The 25208-nt window shown below is 41.5% G+C and overlaps 1 protein-coding gene across 1 annotated transcript in view; it reads right to left on the bottom strand.

The window, feature by feature from the left end:
- Window positions 1-2422: 2422 nt before the first annotated feature.
- Window positions 2423-25208, bottom strand: part of lama4 (laminin, alpha 4) — a 47796-nt gene continuing 25010 nt past the window's right edge. The window contains exons 16-40 of the mRNA XM_088626808.1: window positions 23450-23591; window positions 22695-22788; window positions 22365-22481; window positions 20502-20687; window positions 19679-19818; window positions 18688-18852; window positions 17335-17480; window positions 16504-16669; window positions 15605-15738; window positions 15271-15442; window positions 14626-14757; window positions 14251-14393; window positions 13128-13257; window positions 11551-11688; window positions 10948-11081; window positions 10644-10802; window positions 10165-10318; window positions 9075-9268; window positions 8516-8705; window positions 8145-8300; window positions 7221-7380; window positions 6551-6681; window positions 4573-4666; window positions 4013-4132; window positions 2423-3316 (exon numbers count right to left, since the gene is read on the bottom strand). Of these exons, the coding sequence (XP_088482934.1) occupies window positions 3171-3316; window positions 4013-4132; window positions 4573-4666; window positions 6551-6681; window positions 7221-7380; window positions 8145-8300; window positions 8516-8705; window positions 9075-9268; window positions 10165-10318; window positions 10644-10802; window positions 10948-11081; window positions 11551-11688; window positions 13128-13257; window positions 14251-14393; window positions 14626-14757; window positions 15271-15442; window positions 15605-15738; window positions 16504-16669; window positions 17335-17480; window positions 18688-18852; window positions 19679-19818; window positions 20502-20687; window positions 22365-22481; window positions 22695-22788; window positions 23450-23591 (3643 nt within the window). The 3' untranslated portion in view covers window positions 2423-3170. The remainder of the gene's footprint in view (window positions 3317-4012; window positions 4133-4572; window positions 4667-6550; window positions 6682-7220; window positions 7381-8144; window positions 8301-8515; window positions 8706-9074; window positions 9269-10164; window positions 10319-10643; window positions 10803-10947; window positions 11082-11550; window positions 11689-13127; window positions 13258-14250; window positions 14394-14625; window positions 14758-15270; window positions 15443-15604; window positions 15739-16503; window positions 16670-17334; window positions 17481-18687; window positions 18853-19678; window positions 19819-20501; window positions 20688-22364; window positions 22482-22694; window positions 22789-23449; window positions 23592-25208) is intronic.

Here is a 25208-nt window from a genome sequence, read left to right as displayed (position 1 = left end):
GGTGGGTTGTCAATACCGCCCATCCAGTTCATCCCCACTTTGCCGACGTTGTTGTGTTCCGTCTTGTGCTGTTCATTTGATAATGTTCAGGATCTTTGGATTCCTCTTTTGCTGTTCACTGCTGAGCTCTTGTTTAGTCCAAAGCCACACTCAGCCTCCTGCTGTCTTACTTTGTCTGTGATTCGGAAGTCATTCTAAATGCAGAACCACGAGGTTCTGCTGTCTTGCAAATGCAGCAGGACATTTAATCTACACTTGTTTTGGCTCCTTAATCCCACCTTTCTTTTCCCACTTATGTGGTGCATATTAGTGGGACTTTGTTTGATAGCAGACAGAGAACAATGGGAATCCTTTACTTCCTGCTTCCATATAATCACTTGGCCAGTTGCCTTCCTTTGACTAGTCACAGGGTCGCATTGCCCACACCCTTCTAGGGAATGTTGGCCTTTCAGATGAGATTCGATTCGATTTGATTCAAGCTTTATTATCCAATGTGGGGACATTTGTTTTACAGCACACTCCCAACATAACAACACAATGGCAGACAGAATTGTACCAACCAAGACGTCTGTGCAACACTGTTACAGCAAGAGAAGGGAGAAGATAGTTCCGATACATTGTTTGAAAGAGATATTGCAGTGGGGGTGAAAGATTTCCCGTGTCTGTTAGTATTACACCTGGGGACGCAGAGGGAGAACCCAGATGGAAGAAGTGTGAACTCGTGTTGGAGGGGGTGGGAGACACAATCCACAATACACTTTGCTTTCTTTGCCACCCTCTGTTTGTAGAGTACATTCAAGTTGATTTGATTTGCCCCAATTAATTTGCTACGTGTTTTGACGTTTCTGAATTTCCGCAGCCTACAATCAATGTTACTGATGTTATCAAACCAGCAAATGAGACAGTATGTTAAGACATGTTTAATAAAAGACTTGCAGAAAAGTGTTAGGATGCTTCTACCTTGCAATAGCTTGGTTTCCTTGGAAAAGAGTTGTCCTTTTTATAAATGGTGTTGCAGCATCCTCCATCTTGTTTGAACCTAGTGTCCTCCTAGAAAAGCTATCTAGTTACTCATGGTATGACTCCACTATACAGTATACTTGATTTACTGCTCAAAGTCAGCTAGTCCAGTTGATGAGCACTGTGATTAATTGTGATTAATTGCACTAATCAACTTTGACTTTATTTCTGTGAATCAGAATTAGTAGTCTATTTAGGTTTTCTCTTTTCAGTATTGTGAATTGGTAAGAGTTCATTAACATGCATTCCCCTTAATTCATCCCAATCTAGAAATACATTTGGTTGTCCAGATTGTGATGCCACCTGTAATTTGTACATAGCATACCAAAAAAACAGTAACAAAAGGTGTAGTGGATTATAAAACATCGCTCTGCAACTTTTCCCAAAATTAACCACTTACTTGTCAAGGGAAGTTTCTGAAAACATTTGATTTCCACTTGTTATCCATGATTATGAGTTGCTAAAGGTAGCTCTATGCAATCAAATTACATAGTGCACAACTGGAAAACTATTTCTGCTATATACAATGTTGTAGTCCAAGGCAATTTAATCTTCCCCATCTAATCACCTGTTGGCCATAAATTCTCCAGGATTTCATGTGTTCCTTTTTGTCACGCCTATTGGTGATGAAGAAATGATGCTACCACTTGTTACATATCTTTGATTAAAATGAGACATACTGTACTGACATAATATAAAAAAGACATACTGAATCACATGGACATTAACCAGTAGGGTTGAGAGAGCCTTGTTTGGACAGCAATTCCTAAATGAGAGGTCCCGGTAATGACAATTTTCTGAATTAAAAAATACAACCATGTTGGCAAAATGTTCTGTGCAGAAATATGCAGCCAATACTGCAGATATTAGGGCACAAACATAAGGCCTGAAGAAAGAATGTGAGACACTATCAGCAGAGTGTTTGAAATGTGTGCAAGTAAACAGCTCACAAAGACAAGTGAGCTCTTCTTGCTGACACTACAACTTAAGTGTAATGTTTTCCTCTGTAATTAAAATTTAGTTGAATTTATACATATAGTAATATGAAATACTAGAATAATAGGATCTGTATCTGCTGTCAGTGCAGATGAACTTGTGCTTTGTGTACACAGAAAGGACGAGTCTTGTTAGATAACTTAGCTTGGTAGAGGTAGTACTACCTGAAAACTGAATGGGAAAGTCAGATCAGTCATCTGTACCAGACAGCTGTATGCCTACTGACTGCCCTTCTTTGGAGATCTAAAATTATACTGGTGTCTGCAAGGCTTTACACAGCGAGCCTTAAATGAGAACAAATGGAACATTTTCTCTCCAAGTCGATGCTTACAAATCAGTTTTTTGTTTATAAATGCTTTTTTTCTCCCAGTTTTTTTTTATACAATTATGCAGCACACAATAGAAATGAAATGCTATTATTTTTATTGTCCACACAAATGATAGGTTTAGCATATCTTTAAAGCAAAAATGACTGCATAAAAATTTGCCTGGTGTTAACAGTAATACAGTGTGACAAAAGACATATTCAAAACACATAAAGGGTCTTCCTGTGTTTTCATTTTAAGTAAAAAGGGCAGTGGCATTTTTGCTTTATATTGTGATTTTAAGTGATGATGCTGGATCTGCACTTATTTTAAAGAAAAGAAAATCTAGCTCTCACTGCAGCACCAGTAAAAATGGAAGATTTTTGCATGGGAATATAGTAAGAAATTCATGATGTAGTAATGGCCATGAAGGAGAAATTAAAGTTACCCAATTAATCAGTGTATTGAAACTCAAAAGATCTACAACAACTTTAAAAAAAAATTAATCTATGGCATGTTTTCCACTGATAAACCTGTATAGAAACATCTCTGAGCGTCACGAAAAAGAAATGTCTCCTCCCCCTGAAGGAAATTAGGGATCTTTTACAGTTTTCTTTTTAAATTACAAAGACTCGACAGCCGGATTATAAGAATTACAAAATGATTATTCAGGATGATAGGCTGCGCTCTGAGAGCCAGAAGTCTTTGGTATTCTTTAATCGATGCAGGCGTAGGGAACACGTGCAGTGAAGATGCCATTTTATTCTCTTGCTCAGGGAGACAGTAGAGAGATAGTAAGACCACACAGGTCTGGCTGTGCCTTATGGCCGCAGTGCTGTGGGCCTTCTGCTACTCCGCTGGACAGGAGCCGACACCGACAGCTCCGCTGACGAGGGCAGCTTTGCCGAAGCTCACTGGTGTCTCGTTGACTGCCAGGCTCCTCATGCAGCCTGTGTACGGCCGGTGGGTGACCAGGCTTTGTGGAAGCAGAGATGCTGGAACACAAGAACGTGTACAGTAACACAGTTTTAATGCGCAAAAACCGTGTGGAATACTACTGTATATTATCATAACAGAGAGCAGCAGTATAAACACAGACTGTTAGGAAAAAGTAGTCAAAGGCGTGTTATTGAGGTTAATTTATTCTTGTGCTCAGCTACATTTTTACTTTTATTGGGGAGTCGCAGATCAACTATTTTTTAAGTAAGGCCTCACTCCTCATTTGTACTAGTTCACATACAGTTTGTTTATAATTTTGTATTAGCTTTAGCCAGTGTGTATTTTATCATTCTATATGATATTTCTCAAAATGACTGTATAACTGCAGAACTCAGTACTTTATGTTGGTATATTTAGTCAAGTAGTTGGAAGAGAATTATATTATTGCTGCACCGAACAATTTATTTCACAATTGATAATATTCCTTTGCCTGGAATTCTTCAATATATACTCTAGCTGTTTTTCCAAAACGAAAGCTTTCCATCTTCTGCATGTTTAGCAGATAGTGTGGTATGTTTCAAGGACAAAAATATTAGCGATCTACATGTATTTGGTGTTACAATAGTTTAATCTGTTCTGAAAGTTGGACATCAGTAACATCCTGATAACCAGACAACACTAAGCCTGATTCAAGGGAGCTGCAGCTCAGTGATAAGTTGCACATGGACAAAAGTGTGGCACTGTGAACTGACCTGGTGCTCCTCCGATAAACACTGGGGTTCTGCTGTCAACTGCTCTGTGGTTGAGAGGTCCGACCACGTGGTTCACCTCAGAGTCCACATCCAGCTGCACCACGTTGGCATCTCTGATAACTAAAGGGACAGCGTTGTGGCATTTAGCACAAATACACAAATATAGAAAGAATCTATAAGGAGAAACGGGAGGCACTGTGGCATGATAGTCAGGAGGTGAGCTGTGGCCTCTCAGCTTCTGGGCTCAATGTTGGATGAGCTTATCTTGCCTGTGGAGTTTACAGATCCTCCACATGGCCACATGGTTGCTCTCTGGGTTCTCCAGTTTCCTCCCGTCGTGTTCAGGTTAACTGGCATCTCCAAATTCTGCCTCACTGTGACCCTGCACTGGACAGGCATAACACTGGACATCCACTCACAGCACATTTCTGGATCTCATGATCCTCAGTGATTGCCTTCCACTCTTTTATTTCTTCCCACGCGTGTTTGTGGTTCTACCTCTGCCTGTTTGTATTTTTCCAAACGCCTCATCCCCGCGATCAAGATGTCATTTCCCTCACCTGCAATCCTGTGCCATCGGCCATCACAGAGGCTTTGCTTCGGAGTCACACGAGTTGCAAATTCCCGGATTCCGTTGTTGACTTGAACAACAACCTGAAAAACCAAAACCAAATGCTAGAAGCTAGTGTCTACTGATATTTCCCTAGAGTAACTCCACAAAACATGAAATAAAAATTAATTTCCCACCAATTTAATTAAATACAGGTAATAACTAAAGAAAATGGACCAAAGATACACATTATTATTTATTAGTACTAACAATTATAAAGGAAGATAAATACATACAGTACATTAAAAAACATATAACCACTTATATATAATAATACATGAATAGCTGTGGGCTGAACTACTTGTTTAACAGTAAAACTTTTCTTATTAAAACAAACATAAATTACAATGTTACAAATGACTGAAAAATGAAAATGAAAATAATACGGCTCTATTGAACACCGACAGGTGATGATTAACTGTATTATAGTAGGAATGAGTGACGAAATAATAACGTTATCAGGATTTGAGGCAGATGACTGAGGATGCATAGAAGACAAGCTATTATGATATAAAATTCAGAAACTGACTAAAGAGCTGAACAGGCTACAGTACACAACAAACAAGATGACAATACGACATACAGGACTGGCAATACACACGTGGTTTGACAGGCTTTAGTTGATGTGAAAATTCATGAAATGTACAGGAAAAGGGTATTCATTTTTCTAATGATTAAAGAAGAAAACTAACATTAATCTAACATTCCTAAGACATCACGCTGTTTACAGTATACTCATAATAACCCACAGTTGTGGCAAGAGTTGTTGATAATGTTCTGTGTGGCCAATAGCCTACCCCAAGACCCTATTTCATGTATTTTATGCAGACATTTATTAAGAAATATGAAACAAAACTTTCCCCTTTACAGAGAATTAAGGTACAATCATAACTAATTATAAAAATGATGACCTTTACAAGTTTACTTCATGATGTGTTCACAGTAAAATGGTCTTTCCAGGATGTTTGCAGAGCATTCATCAATTTGTGATACAAACAGAGCTGATAATCACTGGGTTTAAGAGTAGGTGCTCAGTCTCCTCAGAAGATAAACCTAATCAAAGGGTAAAAGATCCTGCATGATAAAATCTGATGTGTGGTTCAGCTTTATGTGTACATTGTGTCCAGAACTGATGCGATTAATCTTTTAGTTTATGTAAAAGGAGGATTGTGCATCACTGCAAGCATGTTGCTGATAACAGACTGACTCAATTTTTGGCAAATCTCACTTGACACCATGGTAATCAGTGAAACCATATAACCATCTCCCTGTCATTCGTAACACAGCAATTGCAGAAAACATATACAGGTATCACCACACAACTGACAACCCACTGAAGCTCCGCAGGTGTGAGCCTGGTCGGTACCTGGATGGGAGTCTCCTAGGAAAGCTAAGGTTGGTGCTGGAAGAGGTGTTAGTGGGGTCAACAGGGGGCGCTCACCCTGCGGTCTGTGTGAGTCCTAATGCCCCAGTATAGTGACGGGGACACTATACTGTAAACAGGCGCCATCCTTCAGATGTGACGTAAAACCAAGGTCCTGACTCTCTGTGGTCATTAAAAATCCCAGGGCGTTTTTCGAACAGAATAGGGGTGTCACCCCAGCATCCAGGCCAAATTTCCCTCTCCCCTTTACCAATCATGGCCTCCTAATAATCCCCATCTCTACACTGGCTTCATCACTCTGCTCTCCTCCCCACTGAGAGCTGGTGTGTGGGGAGCGTTCTGGCGCACTATGGCTGCCGTCACATCATCCAGGTGGGGCTGCACACTGGTGGTGGTGGAGGGGAGACCCCATGACCTGTAAAGCGCTTTGAGTGGAGTGTCCAGAAAAGTTGTAAAGAATTATTATTATAACAAAGTGCACTTTGTTAAGCCATCCCCGCTCTTTTGCATCGACTGTATGTGAAGGCGGAGTCTGTGCTCTTACCTGTCCTTGGTGAAGGTGCATGTTGAGGTAGTGTCCTTCAGCAGTGTACAAGTGCAGGAGCACCCCTGAAGGAGCTCGGGGACGCACTTCGAATACCAGCTCAAACCTCAGTCCCAGGTTGTAGGAGTCATCTGGAGCAGAGGAAAATAATATCATGAAAAAAATACGCCTCTGTGATTGTCTGGAATTCTGTCTCTAACGAAGGAAGAGCAGCATATCTGGAAGAAACAGTATGCAACCATGAAAAAGAAAAGCACTGACAGTGTTCTGTGTTTGTTTCAAGGATTTATCTCTTCATCATTTGGAGGTTCAAGTCTCTGGTGCAAGACTATGACTTAAATAATGTCCACTTTTCTAAGGAGGTGTTTAGAAAAGTTCACTCCATCTAATTTAGAATATATAGAAGTGCAAAATTAACGTTGTGTAAATTCTCCAAAAACAGAAAACTGTGACTAACACCTAATTTATTACAGCAAGGGCTCACATAGTCTATCCCAGCGGAACACATCCACTCTGCCAACCTCTCCGTCAGACTGGCAAGTTTATTTAAACGAATGGAATAGATTCATTTTTGGTTATATTCACAGTTTTGTGTATATTAAACAGGTTTATGTTTTCACGAGATAGTGTGAAAAGCTTACTTTAGCACTGGACTAAAGCTGCGCATTACCCAAAACTAAGTATCCCCCATCCTCTGAGAAATACGTTCCGGATTCAGAAGGTTCCTCAAAACAAGGTGTGACGCCAAATGTCTGTGTGATTGAAGACATCCATTCTCCATTTAGCTGGAAGTCCTTTATACAGCCAGTGAAGCTGTATACAGAGCTTTTCTGAAAGACAGCACCGCAGAGTAGAAGTCGTTCAATATGCACATTATACCGTTGCTTACAAAATTATAGTGTTTCAGGTTCTGCTGTTTTAAGATTTTAATGTTTGTTCTTCTGTTTTTGTAGTAGGGTATACCCCGTCTAAAAACATAGCTTTCATTTAAATAAGCCATTCTGCAATAAAGAATAATGTTGCGTTCAAGAAATGTTTATCTTAATGTACATTTAAAATTCTGGAAGAGCCTTGCTGGAACAAAAGAAAAAATACTTCATGTGTATCTTGTTATTATGACACAGTAAATATGTCATTGATAGTAATAAGATAATTCACTACCTTGTAATAACGAGATAATTTTCTTGTAATTACAAGATACACATGCAATATTTTTTCCCTCGATTGCAGCAATTCTCTTCTGTATACCATGGACCCTAACAAATTAGATTTGAGTTTCCGCACTTAAAAGTTACATTTTTATTTTCTCAGTCTTCTCCCCCTTCTACAATGACCTTTTAAATGACTGAGGAAGAAATACTCGTTCCGGAATGAAACTAACGCTCTTTTGATACCAACAGAAAAAGTAGAATCTTTCATCTTTAATTGGCTAATTTTGTTTTGGAATCACCAGAATCGCTGCTTATGATCATAATTAGTACGACTAAAGAACACTTCTACAGTAGTTTTGGTGTTGGAATGTGAAATATCACAAGCAGAATGCCGCGTGCTCTGCCCGATACGCTGGACTGTTGTCTTGCTGGATAAACAGTACCTGTATGTTCTTCAGCGCTTTCCCAGGTGGGACCCCCCCCACATAAAACGGGCCAGCGACGCGCCAGAGGGTGTCAGCTGTAGGGATGCGCTCCTCTAGCACTCTGAGACCATCAATAATTAAACGCCCTTCATTTCCACTGCGGGTAAAAATAACCTGCGGGATGAATCACAGTAATGGGGAGGAAAGAGATTATGTCCACTGACCTGCGCAGAAGGAAATCCATCATTCCCAATGCATTCCATTTAATATTAAAATGTATTAAATATAGATAATCCATCAAAGATACCCAATCTATCTACTTTAGACCTATTAAGTCATTTGCTGGTGGTAGAATCTCTGCCAATGAATATTCAGGGAGATTGGCTTACGTTGTGCCACATGCCATCGTTGTATTTCTCCTGGCTTTTGATTTTCAGCTTAGAGCTTCCAGCGTTGAAGGTGTAAATTAATTTCCCGTGAGCGAGGAACAGAGCCATGTAGTTGTCCTCCGCCTCGTCTGACACATAGAAGATCAGCCCAAAGGAGGAGTGAGTTCTCAGGCTGAGGGAGAAGTGGGACCTACAGGCCAGAACACAGGAATATCAGCAAGTCATTACCCATGCAAACAACAGATCTTCTGGGTTTCGCCCACAGATTAAGGAGAGTTCCCCAGAGCTGCCAGAAAGCAAAGGGGGTGTATATCATGAGACAGCCCCCTTTTTCAAGTATTTCCATGTTTACAGCCTTTTCATTCCATTGCTTGAAGTACAGACCACAATGCCGCATTGCATTTTAAGGCACATCTTTCCTACAAGCGACAAGCTGTCGCAACAACCTGATAATGCTTAGTGGAAACTCTGGGTTATAAATGAGAAGGGGTTTTAAAATGATAAAGTGTCCAAGCCATCTGGTCAGACCGGAGCGGTTCTGTGGCAGAAACACAGTCACCTTTCATTGAAGAACTGAGGAATGCTGCCATACTCCTGGCGGCTGTTTGCTATTCCTCCATAGTGATGAGCGTGAAGGGTGGCTCTAGGCTGGCTTGACAGATAACAGTGTGTCTTCTCTGACCCGGGGTGTTCTTCTGGGCTGATCTTCAAGCTGATGGGATCGTGTGGAATGCTCAATTTGTCTCTACCCACCTTTTAAAAAAAAACACATTCAGTAAGCATTGAAATTCCATGGCTGTTTAATTCCTTTTTCATTTTTGTAGTTGCCAATTACTTGTTTTATTCTAAATTTGGAATCACAAATTTTGTATTGATGTCTCGGCCCTCTGGAATGACCTCTGTAGCCCAAAAGACCAGAGAATGAGAGAGCCACTTGTCTTTTGTTATACTGCAAGCTTTACTGCAATATGCAGAAGGTACAGCGACAACTGGAAAAGACGTGTGTTGCTCTTGATGTCACTGCAAGCCTGTAGGTGCCTGGTATATCGCAGGGGTCATTAGGGTACCTTTTGTAGCTTCTCCTCTAGAAAAAGGACGAGAAAGCGGGTCCTAATAAGAGCTGCGGAAATGCACTCCTGTCTCCATCCAAGTCCGTGATGACCCTCTGGTAATAATCACTTCCTTGTCAGGTGATCACTAGGAACCTGCAGACTGAGCTGCTCGCCAAGGGACTTGGAAAACGTGGTGAGGATGGAGGATTGTGGAGAAAGGAGATCTTGTATTGTGGAGAATGGAGAATTGAGAATTGAGATGGACACCAAAGCAGCCGGAGGACTAAACCTGCTGCAGCTACAGAAAATCCATTGAAATATTCCTGATGGTACATCCTTTTTTTTACCAGTTCTGCCGCTAACAGCTTGGTTGCCACAGCACTCTTTGCTAACCTAAGCAGTTACTGGACCGAACTAGTCATTCACCCTGTGGATGCTGACTACCCGTTTCTGTAGCTAAGGATGTGGGATTGGACTCTGAAACCCATTCAATCCATTAGTAGTACAGTATCTCCATTAGATTAGATAGACCAGAAATCCTACAACAGATAAACGTACAATATGTTAGTACAAGCTGGTGGTGATATCTGTTTTTACCTTCTTTGTCTTGCCCTTCTTTGATCTGGAAGTATTTCTTCCTTGTTTCAAATGCAGTGCAGCAGGGGGTTTCTCAATTGGACACCCATACAGTGAAGTCTGGACTTTCTCGGTATACTTGAGAAAATCTTCGACTTCTATATCTCTGTCATGCCTATAAGGTAGAGAGCACTGTTATGCTCTGGTAATTATCTTAAACACAACAGCTTCGTTTCCAAGGCAACATTCCCAGCATTTAAAGCAAATAAGCCTGCATTCTTAGCCACATCATTATCTGCATAATTCATCAAATCCAACTAAAAAAACATATTTAGTCATTACTGAGATGCAAACCATTCAAGCCAATCTGGTCCACTGCTGTAAACATTTATTTTACTTTTGTTATTCATAAATAAAACCCCTATTTTTTTAACATATGAGGGTTGTGATGTAAAAACTATCTACTGTATAATGTGCTCAATGATTCATGAACCACATACCTGCTAAAGTATGCATTGCTAATGCAGCCCGTGAAATTCAAGAACTGACTGCTTGGTGTCCCTCCAAAATAGAATTTGTTTGGTGCTGAGGCTGCTGACTGTGAGGAACCTGCATGACTTCTGGCTTGTTTATCTTTGTCATCAACTATCAACTGATACCTAAAAAAGATGCAATTATAAAACAAGACAAAGAATCATTTAAATAAAAACAGCAACACTGACAATGACAACAGCAGTTGTTGAGAAACAGTCGTTGTTGAAGTAGTGTTAAGTGGGTAAAACATAAAAATAATGCAAGGCTTACTTTTCAGGTGTGACTGATGCTACAAGAAAATGAGTCTTCCCATCACTGTAATGCTTCTCATCAGACTGTACTTTGACTCCTTTGGAATTAAGAATGATTGCTCCATTTTCCAATGAGATGGCAAATTCATCAGGCTAGCAAAGAATTATATAAAGTTGCTTTGGTTTATTTTCACAAGGAATACATACAGTATAAGACTTTTCTGAGTAAATATTTGCATGTTGAACTCCTATTATACATATATTGCTGGTTCAAGCATGAGCCGAATGAGCACTGCGTAGGGTTGGGCGAGCTTAAATCGGTCTTCTGTCTGCCTCACAAGAGCAAAGCCCTGTGACTTTCAGGGGACCTGGGAGCTTGCCATGCAGCCACTGAATCCTGCATCATGCATCCAACTGATGCTAAATGTCCTGCAAGGCACTCTGAAGCTGCTCTAGTGCAAACCAGCATATGCCTTTGAAAAGATGCCTGTTTAAGTGTATAGTGTGCAGTGTCGTGTGATGGCTTGAGAGTGTACTGCAATATTCAATATCCATGGTAAAGCATTGAGACTAAAATGGCACTGGAACAGTAGAGGGATGTTGAGAAGAAAAAGTGACGTACCCCATTACTGTGGTAGAAAAGAAGCCCATCGGACTGCAGGGTTCTGAAATTAAAGCCTCCTTCAAAACTGTGAAATGGAGAAATTTTTGCACTGGAGCTCAAGAAGCTTTCCCCTTTGAAATATGCTTGATGGGACATCTGTCAAAGATTAGAAATAACAGAAATAGCAACATGAAACAACATTAAAACAACCTCTCTTTAAAGCCTTGAAAATAGGCCACAAGAAAAACTTCAATTTTTGAATAGTGATCTATTAACAGAACGTTATAAACAATATCCTGCTCCTGACTGTAGTTAAAGGCAAAGCCAATAGTAAATAGTAAAGTAATAGTAAAGTACAAAAACAGTAAAAAACAATAAAAGAAAATCAAATTATTACATATTCCTCCAGCTTCTAAAGCTTATAATGTGAGCATCTGTAACAATGTAAAACTCTGTATTTGAAATACCTGTCTCTTTTGCTCAACAAAGCTTAATACCTGTAGGTGTCATTTAAGAATGGCTTCCAAAATCCAATCCAAACAGAAATTTGGTTTAATTTGCATAAAATCTCGGCTACTTTAGGCAGACAGAACTATTTTAAAAGTTTTTTGTAAGTTACTTATTTAAAGCATTTTAAAATACTGTCTCACTTTTTGGTTTGGTAACATCATCACCATTAATTGTAATCGTCTAGGAAGAATAGTGAATGTACTGTAAGCTGCAAAATCAATGGGGCAGATCAAATTAACCTAAATGTCCTCTGCAGACACTGGGGCCTAAAGAAGGCCAGGAGCATTATTGGAGTGTGAGGTACACCGTCTCCACTGTGAATTTACACTGCTCTTACACTGTGGGAGATGCCTCTCTGTCCCCAGGTATAAAGGTAATAGACACAGGGAATCTTTTATTCTCTCCAATCTCAGTCTCAAACAATGTAAAACAATGCTTATCTCCTGAAACACTCTTGTGCTATATCATTTGTTGATGATGTTTGTCTGTTTTTGTTTTATAGCTGTGTAGGACTCTGCTGTAAAACAAATTTCCCCCAGGGGAAAATAAAGCTTTAATTGAATTGAATTAATACATAATGGGGCATGCAGTTTAGGACTGAGAGGATATTTAGGACAACTGAAACAATATTTTTGTTCTTCCTTCGGTGCCGCGGAAGAACGTGCTCCGGGATAAAGGACAGAGCTGACTTCAGGAGAGTGGCGTTGCTTGATTTTATTATTGGGAACATTTGGTTAAGTATTCGGTGACCATGGTGTGCATCTGTTTTGTGTGTGTGTCTCTTGCGGAAACTTTTCCTCTAATAATATTTTAGTTCTCTGAAATTGTAAGCTACAATGGTGAGGTTCTGACTCTCCTGTGCTGGCCTGTGGGTGCACTGGTGGTGCTGTGGGATACAAAGAACCTGTTGTGTGTAGAAGATTCCTAGCTCCTTAAAATTGCTAGATAGTGTAGTTGGCTGGAAGTATTCTCCTAATTGTGGTGGTCACCTATGAGATCCCATATACTGTCTATGTGTATGTGTGCGATATAGCTGTGACTCCTCATACAGTATATGCAACACTAATATTATTGGACACACGTACAAATAATTCCTCTGGACACCCATAGCTGATTCCAATGCTGCCTGGCTCCTCCAGCAAGTTGAAGTCCTTCTTCTGGAACTGGAAGCCTCTGAGACAACCTTTCAGGCCCACAAGCGCAGCTAGTTCAGGTCTGGGGCAAGAATAGCAATCGAAGCAGAAACGTGAAGCGCAGCATAGAAATAACAACCTGACATTTTGAAAGCAGTGCGTTAGACTGGGCTTCCTGCCACAGGCTTGCTTGGGAGAACTTGGCACACCGTTCTGAGTCCCGTGGAGTCATGTGACACTTTTCCCACATTAAGCCCAGCAAGCCCACGGGACAGATAGTGCTGAGTTCACCATGTCCTGATGACACTCGATGATCAGTTTGGTGCCACCACTCAGGCCATCCTGGCCACTGTTGGCTACACTCACATGACCAAGGATGGGCAACTGAACTCTGAACAAGTTCACCTTTACCACAGGTGACACTCAAGAGCACTGCCTCCCTAGCTTGATCAATCACTTCTACTCAAGTAATTTAAAAACCCAAGTCAGAGAGTATCATGTCACTTGAGACCGTTCCGGTTCCGCGCGGGCTTGTGCCCTCTGCCGCCCGTTTCGTCCTGCAACACCTGGGGCGCGAACCCGGGTCTTCGGCGTAACGCAAAAGGGAACCAGCCGCATGAGCTAAAGGAGACCCCCCCCAGCCCAGGCGGCTGAGCACCCTGCTACGCGCAGGGAGGGCGATGACGTCACCGTGCCCGAACTAGCTCCGCTACATACTCTTCAGAGCACTTGAAATCTTGGTCTCAGCACAATCCAAATTACTGGACAGGTCCCTTCCCTCTGTCAGTTGTTCAATGCAATTAAAACTCATGACACAGCTAACCAGGCACAGGAAAACATTTCAGTTCTGTATCTTGCTCTCGAAATACATTACCAGAATTTACAAAGGATTTTAATTGTGAAATGCTTTTCACTTGAAATATCATCAACACGGGTAAGTGAAAATAGTTCTAATGAAGCATGTACGGATAGACAGATACTGTATTGATCTGCTCGCGTGAGGGACAATAGAAAGCGTTGATCACTCTGCTCTCTGCTGAGTGGCTTTCTAAGATGCAGTTTGAAAAAGGTTTACCTGGACATTAAGATGCTGGAGGGAGCTCCTCCAATATAGATATCTGAGAAAGGCATTTGCTTCTGCTCACTCTCCAAAGTTTTTATATGGCTTCTGTCCACCAGTAAAATGACTTTCTTTGACTGATGATAAATGACAGAAATCTGAAAGAGAACAGAGTGGTTTCATTCATTATGAAGCCAGCGTGCTATGCTATACATAGTACGTACATCCTACATACAGTACAGTATGTACTGTGCAATATTAACCTTTAAACACAAATGCATTACTTCAACGAGACTGAAGAAATTGCATAAAGCACTGAATATATGATACTTATGTCTTTATACAACACATGTGTCAAAATGACAACTTGGACATAATGTTCTAAATTACCTCGTGAGATCTTGCATCATTAATTCGCAGTTTTGTTGAGTTGCTTTCCAGGGTAACAGGGCCCTTGCTGAACCCAAAGTCATAAACAAGGCTCAGGAGGCCATCTTTTATCTCAAGTATGAAGAAATTGGTCTGGAAAAACAATGGGAGAGACTTGACATTGGTTTTTTAACAGTTCCCAGCTGTATTTCCTGGAGCTGCTTTCTAGCAGAGCCAGACTACAGCCTCTCTAGCAGAAGCATTTTCATGGGTGTAGAGATTTCAATCGGTAGATGGGTGATCAAAATGATCTTGAATATTATTTTTCAGATAGCATATCCTTGCTTTACATATATTTATTCAAGATGAGATCTTTGTTACAGCTTGTATCATAAAAAAAAACATTGTTAGATTTTGTTCTTATTTTTTCCATGAAACCTACTTTGCCTATTGGGCGATACAGTCCATTCTGTTAGTAAATACAGTAAATGTTAAATGTATAAGTATTTTTTTCAAAAGCAAAAAGTTTACAGTGAAGAGAGGTTCACAGGAAACTTTTATTTCATGAATTCCTTTCCTAAAACAGGCACAGCCTTTCATCTCGGTTTACATCCCATTACGTGACCATAGTAAAAATGAGAATAAAGTATCTGGCATTGCACTTACCCCATTGACCATCAACAAGAGAAGACCATTGTCCACCACGGTTCTCACTTCAAAGTCAAATCGTGTTACAGCTCCAAATTTTCCCCTTCTTCCAATATTGTTGATAAGAGCAAAGCCAGTTCCGTCAAAAAGGTAGCTGGTTATTTTGCTCTGTGCAAAAGCAAGTTTGTTTCTGCCAGAACAGAAATGGAAAGAAAAGTACAGTAGGTATGATCAGTAGGAAGACAAGACAACTTCAGGGCTTTGTTTTCATAGATGGTGGTATTACTGAAGTTTTTTTTTTTCCTCTGATGAAAGAACAGAGAAAAATCAAATGAAACGGTATTTGATTTACCTGGGACAAGGAGGCGTGGCTGTGGTGTCAACATTGTGTGTTTGCTTGAAGTGGTACAGGCTGACCACCTCATTGTTCATGGTGCCCAACTCAATGCATCCAACAAAAGCGGGAAGGTTCAGACTGGATGGCAGCTAAACACAGAGAAAGAAAAACTATTCATGCTTGCAGTTGTGAGTGAGGTGAATGTTGCGGCCGTTGAGGAAGATAACTGCCGAGAAGCAGTGATTGCAAGCTTTGAATTAATTAGCACCTTCTTGGGCACTGAAAATGCTGTGACTAGCCTGGAGCTTTCCTGAGAATACTGTAGGCTTTCTTTTGGCACACCGTTAACCTATAAATTCCTCAAGAAAAGCAGAAAAACCTCACCTTTGATGCTAGTAAAATATGCTCAAAATAGACTGATCCTTTAACACATGCTATCAGAATCCATAGATGCTTTGACTCTGAGTTCAGGCTGTACTGTACATACTGTGCTGTACATGTCTTTGATGTACAATATATACCACACAAATGTCTTGAAGGTACAGCATTTTTTTAAAAAGGAAGCAGCAAGAGTGAAATGTCCTAAGTATGTGTTTAAAGGATCCAACAAAATAACAGTCAACATTTTAGTGGAAGAACATCTGCACAATTTAAAGTACAGTATTGCTTTATACAACCATATGCAACAGAATCAAAAAGATTTTAAAGATATTTGAAAAAGATGTTATCATTGTTGTTGTTGTTGTGTTGGTGGTGGTGGTAAATAATAAAGTGTGAAATTGTGTATGATGTGTGTGCCCCAATGCCAAGCCAGACCGACACTCGGGGACACAGAGGAGCCTTCTGTCCTGTGATTATACAGTATCTGGGTGTGAAGAGGCCCAGCCGCACTGCAGGTGGAGCAACAGCTGTACCCTGAAGTCTGGAGGAACGCCCCCGACAAAGAGGACCGTGTTGTCAGGGTCCAGGTCAAACAGAGACTCCACCCCAGGAGCTTCCCCCTTCTGAATGAACTTCTGCTCGGCCGTGCTCCTGACGGTGCTCGGTACAGTGAAGAACACCTTCCCATGTCTGCCGAGCCTGCCGGAAGACCAAGAGTGTTGTCACGATCTGTCAGAGTCTCACCCTTATCAATCTGGCACCTCTTCTTGTTGACAAAGGGGGGTGTGTCCTAGAGCTACTTTGGTCTACCCAAGACAAGAGTGAAAGAGAGAAGCTGGGGGTCTTACAAATCTAGCACAGTACACAGAACTGCACTGGGAAGCTCTGGAGACGGACTTATACAGTACTTAACAAGAACAGCTAAAAACAACAGGACGCCATTCAGCCCAGCTACCTGTAGGTCATTTGATCATAAGTATCTCATTCATCCAAAATTCACGTCTGGTTATTTGTTGAAAGAAGCTAAGGAATTGGCTTGTTTCAAACTCCCACCACTGTTGGTGTAAAGATGTGCGGCACTTCCCTGTCGATTTCACGTGTATCCTCTCGTTGGGCAAGAAAGATAAAATTAGCATTACATAAAGATACAGCATACTTAGCCTTGATCTTGAGTATTGAAGTTTCTGAACAGCCTTTTCAGTAATACCTTTCCCAGATGTTAAAAACAGCATAATAGCTATATACTGTATATTAGTCTTTTTTGGAACTATACCCATATATGCTTTACCCAGACCTAGTGGAAATTCAATAAAAACAAAGGTTTTACGGAATCTCTGGCACATGATAAATATCAATACACTTACCTTTCCACTTTCACAAGGTTGAAAGAAGGGGGCCAAGTACTGACAGGCTTCGAACTCAAGGGGATTTCGATATCACCACCTCCAAGATTGTAGATGTAGACCAGGTTATTGTTCTTGATAGCAAGGCCCATATAGTCCTTTCTGCCCTGTGAAAAGAAAAGGTAACGGGCTTCCAGCATGAATTTTTCCTATGATTTGTTCATAGGTAACAGAATTGCAAGCATCAGGATGGAATATTTACTGATCTTCTTAAATTATGAATCCTATAATCTACAAAGTGGTCACTGAAATCTGAGTTTACAGTATGATTATTGGTATTTGTACCCCATGTTTATGCACAGTAATGCATTTTTCCCGTGACCAGTGTATTCTAACACAAACTGCAGCAAATAACCTTAGAATTAGCTTGGAGAGGTATGAGTAATTAATTACAATGTATCCCAATTTCTTCCAGGGGTTGGGGTGCATTAGCTTCCAAACTCATATCAACACAACTCCCCTGCTCAGTCACATGCAGGCTTAGAATGCACCATTTGAACTGTTTCCTGCGATACACTGTGAAGCCTGCAGTGTGTCAGGAGATGAATGACTGGCAGGCAGGAGGTGTTGGAGGAGCATGTCTGCAGGGCCTCAAAGGTTAGGGTCTAAAGCTAATATTGCAATGTAATGGACACCCTGCTTGACAATCTCCTCCTCATATGGGCTGTTCTGACCTGAGCTCACAGAGATTTATTTGATACGATCAATCACAAAATTGCCCAATTAATTTAAAGGTATGCTGGTGGGAGGCATGGTGGCACAATGGGTGGCACTGCTGCCTCACAGCGCTGGGGCCCTGGGTTCAATTCCAGAACTGGGGTTCTGCCTGTGGGGAGTTTGCATGTTCTCCCTGTGTTTGCGTGCTCCAGTTTCCTCCCTGTCCAAGGACATGCTGGTAGATGAATTGGCTCCTGGTGTGAGTGTTTGTGTCTGTATTTGTGTCAGCCCACTCTATGATGGACTGGTGTCCCATCCAGGGTGTACCCTGCCTTGCAACTGTTGCTTGCTGGGATAGGCTCCAGCTCCCCCGCAAGCCTGTATTGGTTAAAGGGGTTAAATGTTTATATATAATACATGTAAAATAAATTGGATAGAAAAAGATAAAAATGAAGATTAAAGAGGCAAAAATTAAGATTATTGCATTTGTTGAGAGGTACTGTCTCAAAGTCTTTGCATTGGGATACTTTTAAATGGGTTCCTAGATACCGTACAAAGAACATGTATTTGTTGCTTTACTGTGACTACACGTTGTGAAGGTCCATAATCAAGTGAAACTTTACACGTCTGTGAAAGACCTTTTAAGTTGAGACTTACATTTTTATTACCCAGATAGAAGATGAATCTGTTTTGCACAGGCTCCTTTTCAGTTTCTATCTTCATGTATAAACTTATGGAAGTGACAGTCTTCAGCTCTTCAAGGTTTGTCTGAGGGTGGACTTCAACAGCTGTCTGACCATCAAACTTCATGGAGACCTGGACCTGATTTACAAAGAAGGAGAAAACATTGTAATGTTGGCAATGTTTCTCCAAAAGGCAATGGCTGTTTATCCCTAACTGCCAATTACCTTACAATATATCTGATTCAATATATATTACATTTAATTTCACCTCCACCAAAAGTTGTCTCTTTATTAGCATGGTGACATTTACAAAGCCCACTACACTGAACTAATGGTGAAGACTGAGCAAGACCTGTGTAACCTATGAATTTTCAAAAGTAAATTTTAAAGTTTCCATGCACTCTGTGTAGACGATATAGCTTTTCAGGGGGTTGTAGTAAAAAAAGGAACAAATACAAATTCATTTCACACTGATTTTGGCTGTTGAGCCTTCTTCAGGTGTGTCAGCAGGCAAAACTTTGCCTTGCTTCCTTCGACTTTTCGGTGTGGAATTAACCTTTACTTGTTCCTTTGCAGCCAACACACGCTGACACAGCTCCTCACTCCAACATCTAGAATTGATCAGTGAGAATGTTTTGCTTTTGTTGTTTTGCAGCTGGGATATGATGCTGGCACGATGGTTAGCATTGATGTGTTGCTGCACTAGAGCCATAGGCTCAAGTCCAGACCTGGGCTACTATCCGTGTGGAGTTTCCATGTTCATGATCAGCTGGGTTTCCTCCAGGACCTCTGGATTCCTTCCACAGTCAAACGACAAGCCATTAGGTTAACTGGCTTCTGTAAAATTGGCCTTGGTGTGTGTGTGTGCGTGCCTTGCGATTAATTGTCGTCCTGTCCAGGGTGTATCCTGCTTCTTGGGATGCGCTCTGGGCCACGGAAAAGCGATGGGATGTTTTGTAGCTTACCTTCCTGGCTACACTCCTGGCCTGGGCAATGAGCTCTCTGATTCTCATGATGTTGGTGGAAATATTTTTCACGGGCTTTTTCTCTTCCACTACTCGCAGTTTATCCAGCAGTTCGGGGACTATCTCTGTTAGGCTTTCCACTATAATCAAGACGGCAGGTGAGCATGGGTTCCAATAAAGAAGAAGAAAAGCCTCAAACATGATTTACTAATTTTAAACACCCAGGTTGCTAAGAGAGAGTGAACAGCTCTTGATATTCAGAGACACTAATCTGATTTTTAGTGCGCACTTCTAATTCCTTTTCAGGAACAGCAGGAACAGTGACAGAACAAATAGTCAGAATTGTAACATTTAGAATATATCTGTGATGTACAGTAATGAATCACAAACAGTGCTTATACATCTGTATTGACTGAAACAACAATGTTCCTCCGTCATGTGACAATATGATTCTATTATAATGGCAGAAGACAATTCAGGTATATTAGGTCAAAAGTTTTCTGTAATATCCATCAAAACACTTCACGGAAATCTGTGAAAGTAAAAGCACACAAAGTCTTTAATTTCTTTTGATATTTTCTACCTATACTGTAGTTTTCAATGAACAAATACCGAAAAGGAGAACTGATTATTCTTGTCAAAACCACATCATCTATCCCCATTTTATCACTAAAGACTTAAACCATACAGAAAACAGGGTTTCTACTCATATAGTACATATTTTGTAGAGACACAGCAGTACAATTAACTTATCTGTTACTTTTTACAACTACTGTAAGTCTTTGCCACAGTTACAAATATGGAGAAGATAGAGGTACTGTACCTGCTTCCCCTGCTGTGTTCACTGCCAGCTTGTATGCAGAGGTGTCATATTCCGAATTGTTCAGGTTTCTCGCCCACTCCTGGACTTCCGCATTGACGGGACTGATACTCTGCAGGACCTGAGCTGTGTTGTTCAGGGTACTCTCCGCAACCCCTCTTGCAAACGTCAGGCGCTGTGCCGTATTAACTGTCATTCCAAAAAAAAGTTTTGCTTCAGCTATAAATTAATGCCACAGACATAACACCCTGGGTTCCAGCGTGTACTGTACGCTTGTCTTACTCCTTTCCTAAAATGAGTGAGATGAAGCCCATTACAGTATGCCCGAGCATCTGAACTAAAAATTAAAACTGAGAAACTGCTGAAAGTTCAGTGTTGAACAACATGCCAGTTAAAGCTAAAAACGTTTAAGATTAATGGTAATGAAAATGATTGAAGGAAGTCTCGTGCTCTTTGGAGAGCTTTCACATGTGATGGTAATGTTTATATTATATATATTGTCAGCAGCTGTATCACCCTGCACCCTCACAGCTGGCAGCCCACTGAAGCTCAGCAGGTGTGAGCCTGGTCAGTACCTCGATGGGAGACCTCCTGGGAAAAACTATGGTTGCTGCTGGAAGAGGTGTTACCGCAGCCAGTAGGGGGCGCTCACTCTGCAGTCTATGTGGGTCCTAGTGCCCCAGTATAGTGACGGGGACGCTATATTGTAAAAAGACGCCATCCTTCAGATGAGACATAAAACTGAGGTCCTGACTCACAGTGGTCATTAAAAATCCTAGGGCGTTTCTCGAAAAGACTAGGGGTATAACCCTGGCGTCCTGGCCAAAATTTCCCATTGGCCTTTACCAATCATGGCCTCCTAATAACCCCCATCGATGAATTGTCTTCATCACTCTTGCTCTCCTCCCCAATGAGAGCTGGTGTGTGGGGAGTGTACTGGTGCACTCTGGCTGCTGTCACATCATCCAGGTGGGGCTGCACACTGGTGGTGGTGGAGGGGATCCCCATTACCTGTAAAGAGCTTTGAGTGGAGTGTCCAGAAAAGCGCTACATAACTGTAATTATGATGTTGATTCAGAACCTTAAATAAGTGATTATGTTAATCCCATTGTGTTAATAGTGTCCTCTTTGAAGAAATTTATACTTTGGAGATTTCCATTCTGGTGTAGATGTTACTTTAATGTCCACATATACTACATATGACCAATAATGTCCAAACATTCATTGCACTATGGGGAGAAAATACACAAACTCCACACTGTAAGCACTCCAGCATTGGTTAAACTATTAGAACTTAAGTTCTAACGTAGTATTTCGAACCCAAGACCCATGGCGTATGAGTGCTAATTGCTACACCCCTGTGGCACCTCTTCATTTTACCCCCAACCCACTCTTAAGAGCCCTGAATAGTAACACAATAATAACACTTCACCCTGCTGACAAATTGAAGACAGTGGCAGTGCTGTTGCTTTTTGTAGTTATTCGTTTTCAAAGAGCACATACTGTACATTTCGCAATGTGCTAACATATCCATGACAGATCTTGTAAAAACTATGACTCTAAGATAGACTGGTGTCCCACCCAGGGCTCTACCATGTGCCCTATGCTTCCAGGACAGGCTCTGGGCTGCTGGTGCCCTAGCCAGGAATAACAAGCTTTCTGATGATAGATGGATAATTTAATAGCTCATACAAGTTTGGAATCCTTTGGGATGAAAAACATTCTATAAATGCAAGGAACTTTATTATATTTCTAACACTTTTTTCCCCAATTTTAATTTCACTTTTCGTCACAAAACATAATAGAATAGTATTCCTGTAGTTGCTGGACAGCATTTGGAAGAAACTATAATCCAACACCCCTTACCTTTATCAATGGTATTGAGTCGACTTAAAGCTTCTGACAGTTTTTGTCTAACTTCACTCATTGTCTCCTTTGTTTCATCTACATATTTCCTGTTGTCACTCAGTGAAGCTTCTGACTCTGCGAAAGCGATACATGTAAGAGGTATTTAATACAGTCAACAGGGTGAGATGGAAAGAGCTAACAAAAACCAATCTTATGCTGTCACTTCAGGGAATAGGCACAAATGAAACATTCACTGTCTATTCAGGAATAATGATTTTAAATAAACATGCCTTAAAACAATAACATAAACATCATGTGTATAACATAAAAGTCTAAAACGGAAATTACCATCTTGTCTTGTCTGTACGTTAGTGGCTCCTACAAAAACCTCACGGCTTTTTTGTTTATTGAAGCCGACCTCAGCTGTGATTCCCGATATTGCCTTTAAAACAGGGAAGATCATGTGAAGAAAAAGTACAACAACATTCATGGCAGCAGCCTGTGATAGCTCCGGTCCCGATTCCTTCTCTCAGTATAGAAACCGCAGAAACGCTCTGCTGAGTGTAAAGGTGTCAAGATGTACAGATCTGTTTTTGTTTGTGAGGAGCTGAGAAATTAAGCATGAACCGTGCTAGAACATGGACGTGAAGTAGTTTAAATGGAGTTTATAACGAAAGTTCGGGGGGGATGACAACAGCCAAGTTCAATTAGACTCTGTTGTCAGAAATACGTAGCTGCTCCTGACATGTCTCCTCACCTAAAACAGCAGAAATACTATAACCCCCTTCTCTTCCTTGCATGTCTTTCTGCCTCATACCCCCCCCCCCCCACCTCCCCCTCTGCAGCTGCCCCTGGGTCACCCCTCACTCTGCAGGGGGTCCCCAGCCTCCTCGTCTTCTGGCCAGGAGGTCAGCCCTCGGCCAAGCGGGTTAAGACAACTTTTCTTGACTGAAACACTTCATGATCCTTTCAGTATGATTGATTCTTCAGTGTTGTTATTCCTAGTGAAACAGTTTTACAGCATCTACTCTGAAGGAATCTCACATCCTGAAATACGCACTGTAGGTTAATAGAGACAGTGTTGGCAACCTTCAGACACTTACATCATCAGCCCTCTGCGCAAAGTTAAGTGTAGTTTCTGCGGTAGCGTTTGCTTCCTCTATATACTTGACAATGTTTTCATACACATTGGAAGCGTTTACTGCTTTCTGAACAAACCCATTGGCATCGATGTTTTTCAGATTACTAAGGGAAGAAGAAAAAGAAACGTACATTTTCCATTATTTCCAATGCACCCATCTACATTTGAGGATGGTTCAGTGTTTGTGAGAGAAAAACAGCCATTAGAAAATAAACAGGAGTAAAATATACTGGTTCCCCTTTTTTCCTGCCAGTTCATGAGACAAATACCTTTTGGAAAATGTTAGCCTTTGAGCCAAGCTGCTGCAACAGTTCCAAGTCTCTTCAGAAATCAAATAATAATTTCAAGTACTGCACTCCACATCCTCTGCCATTTTTGACTAGATTGAAATGTTCTTGTGTTTTTGTGCTTAGCGTTTCCACAATATTATAAATATAGGGAGATATATTTATATGCTTCTATATGAGGAGACTCTCGCGGGTTCCCCTTTGCCAAGAGCAAAGCAGAGGTGCACCAGCTCACGTGAACAAGCCGACGGAAGGAACATAACTTCAGCACACGGAGAATCTGTGGGCTGGGAGCGAGGCTGGGCCACCGCCAACCACTGGCAGCTGGACGTCCAGAACAGCTCACCTCAGCTTCGGCCGCCACCCAGGCTTTCCGCTGTTCTCCGGACCCCTGTCCGTGGTTCGACCTGCAGGCGCGTCTCAGTTTTCCGTGAGCGCGGCGGGGACTGTGGCCTGGGTTTTGACTAGCAGGCTCGTTCCCATTTTGCGGTCTCCACCCCTGAGTTGGCCCCCCTGACTTTGGCCGATCATCTCGTTAGAACTCTCTCCAGTGTAATATGTGTCACGCAGTGACAGAATTTGGATGTGGGGCCACAGGTGTTGGGAACCATATTGATTTTGATGAATATATTGACTTTTATTGACTTATCAACCATATTTGACAAGAATGGCCAGTGTGTCCCTAAGGGGTTGATGTGTTTCTCTTCTTGTTCCTTGAGCTCCTCCTTCTGTCAAAGGTCCTCCTAGTGCAGCCGCCTGGGACACAGTTCAGAAGTTGCATGGGGTTGCATGACCGGTTTCCAACTGTGCCTGTGACCGATAGGGAGGCTCCGGAACAAGGGGAAGAACAGGCAGTGCATTTTTACTCCCGGCTTTTTTGCATTTAGTTGTTTTGCTAATTAGGCCCAAGCCCTTAGCTGTGCCCACACTCATGACAAAAACGCTAGTCATGACTTGAGATATCGGACAGAGAAGAATATGGTGGGACACAGACTGCCTCGCTGCACACAGGAGAGAACTTGGGCACCAGAGAAGAGACCTGTGAGGACAGGACTCAGAGAAACACAGTAGGGGGGGAGCAGAGAGGACCATATTGTTTGGGTTGGCCACAGTGGAAGAGGATGCCTAAGGCCACCCGAAGAACTACGCAGAGTTTCTTTGCTGTGGTGGAAGAGGGCTTCCAGGTCACTGACTAGTGTGGGGTTTGGAGAACAGGAATTCTGTACTGCTCCTTTGGGACAGTGTCTTTCGCGTAAGTGGGGTCCCTGGAGTTCATATCGTCTGTGAGTGTGTGTCTCCTGTGTCATGGGTTCTGTGCGATAGTCAGATTGTTAGACTGTAATAAAAAGAGAAATTGTTGAATGTAGGATAATTGTCTTTTCTGATCTGTGGATGCACTAGTTGCATGGGAAAAAGGGTTCTTGAACTCTTAAA

The sequence above is a fragment of the Lepisosteus platostomus genome, chromosome 3 (genome assembly GCF_059453375.1).
Source record: "Lepisosteus platostomus isolate fLepPlt1 chromosome 3, fLepPlt1.hap1, whole genome shotgun sequence".
Classification (NCBI taxonomy): Eukaryota; Metazoa; Chordata; class Actinopteri; order Semionotiformes; family Lepisosteidae; genus Lepisosteus; species Lepisosteus platostomus.
Note: the sequence above shows the minus strand (reverse complement) of the source record. Positions and strands in the feature narration are given on the sequence as shown.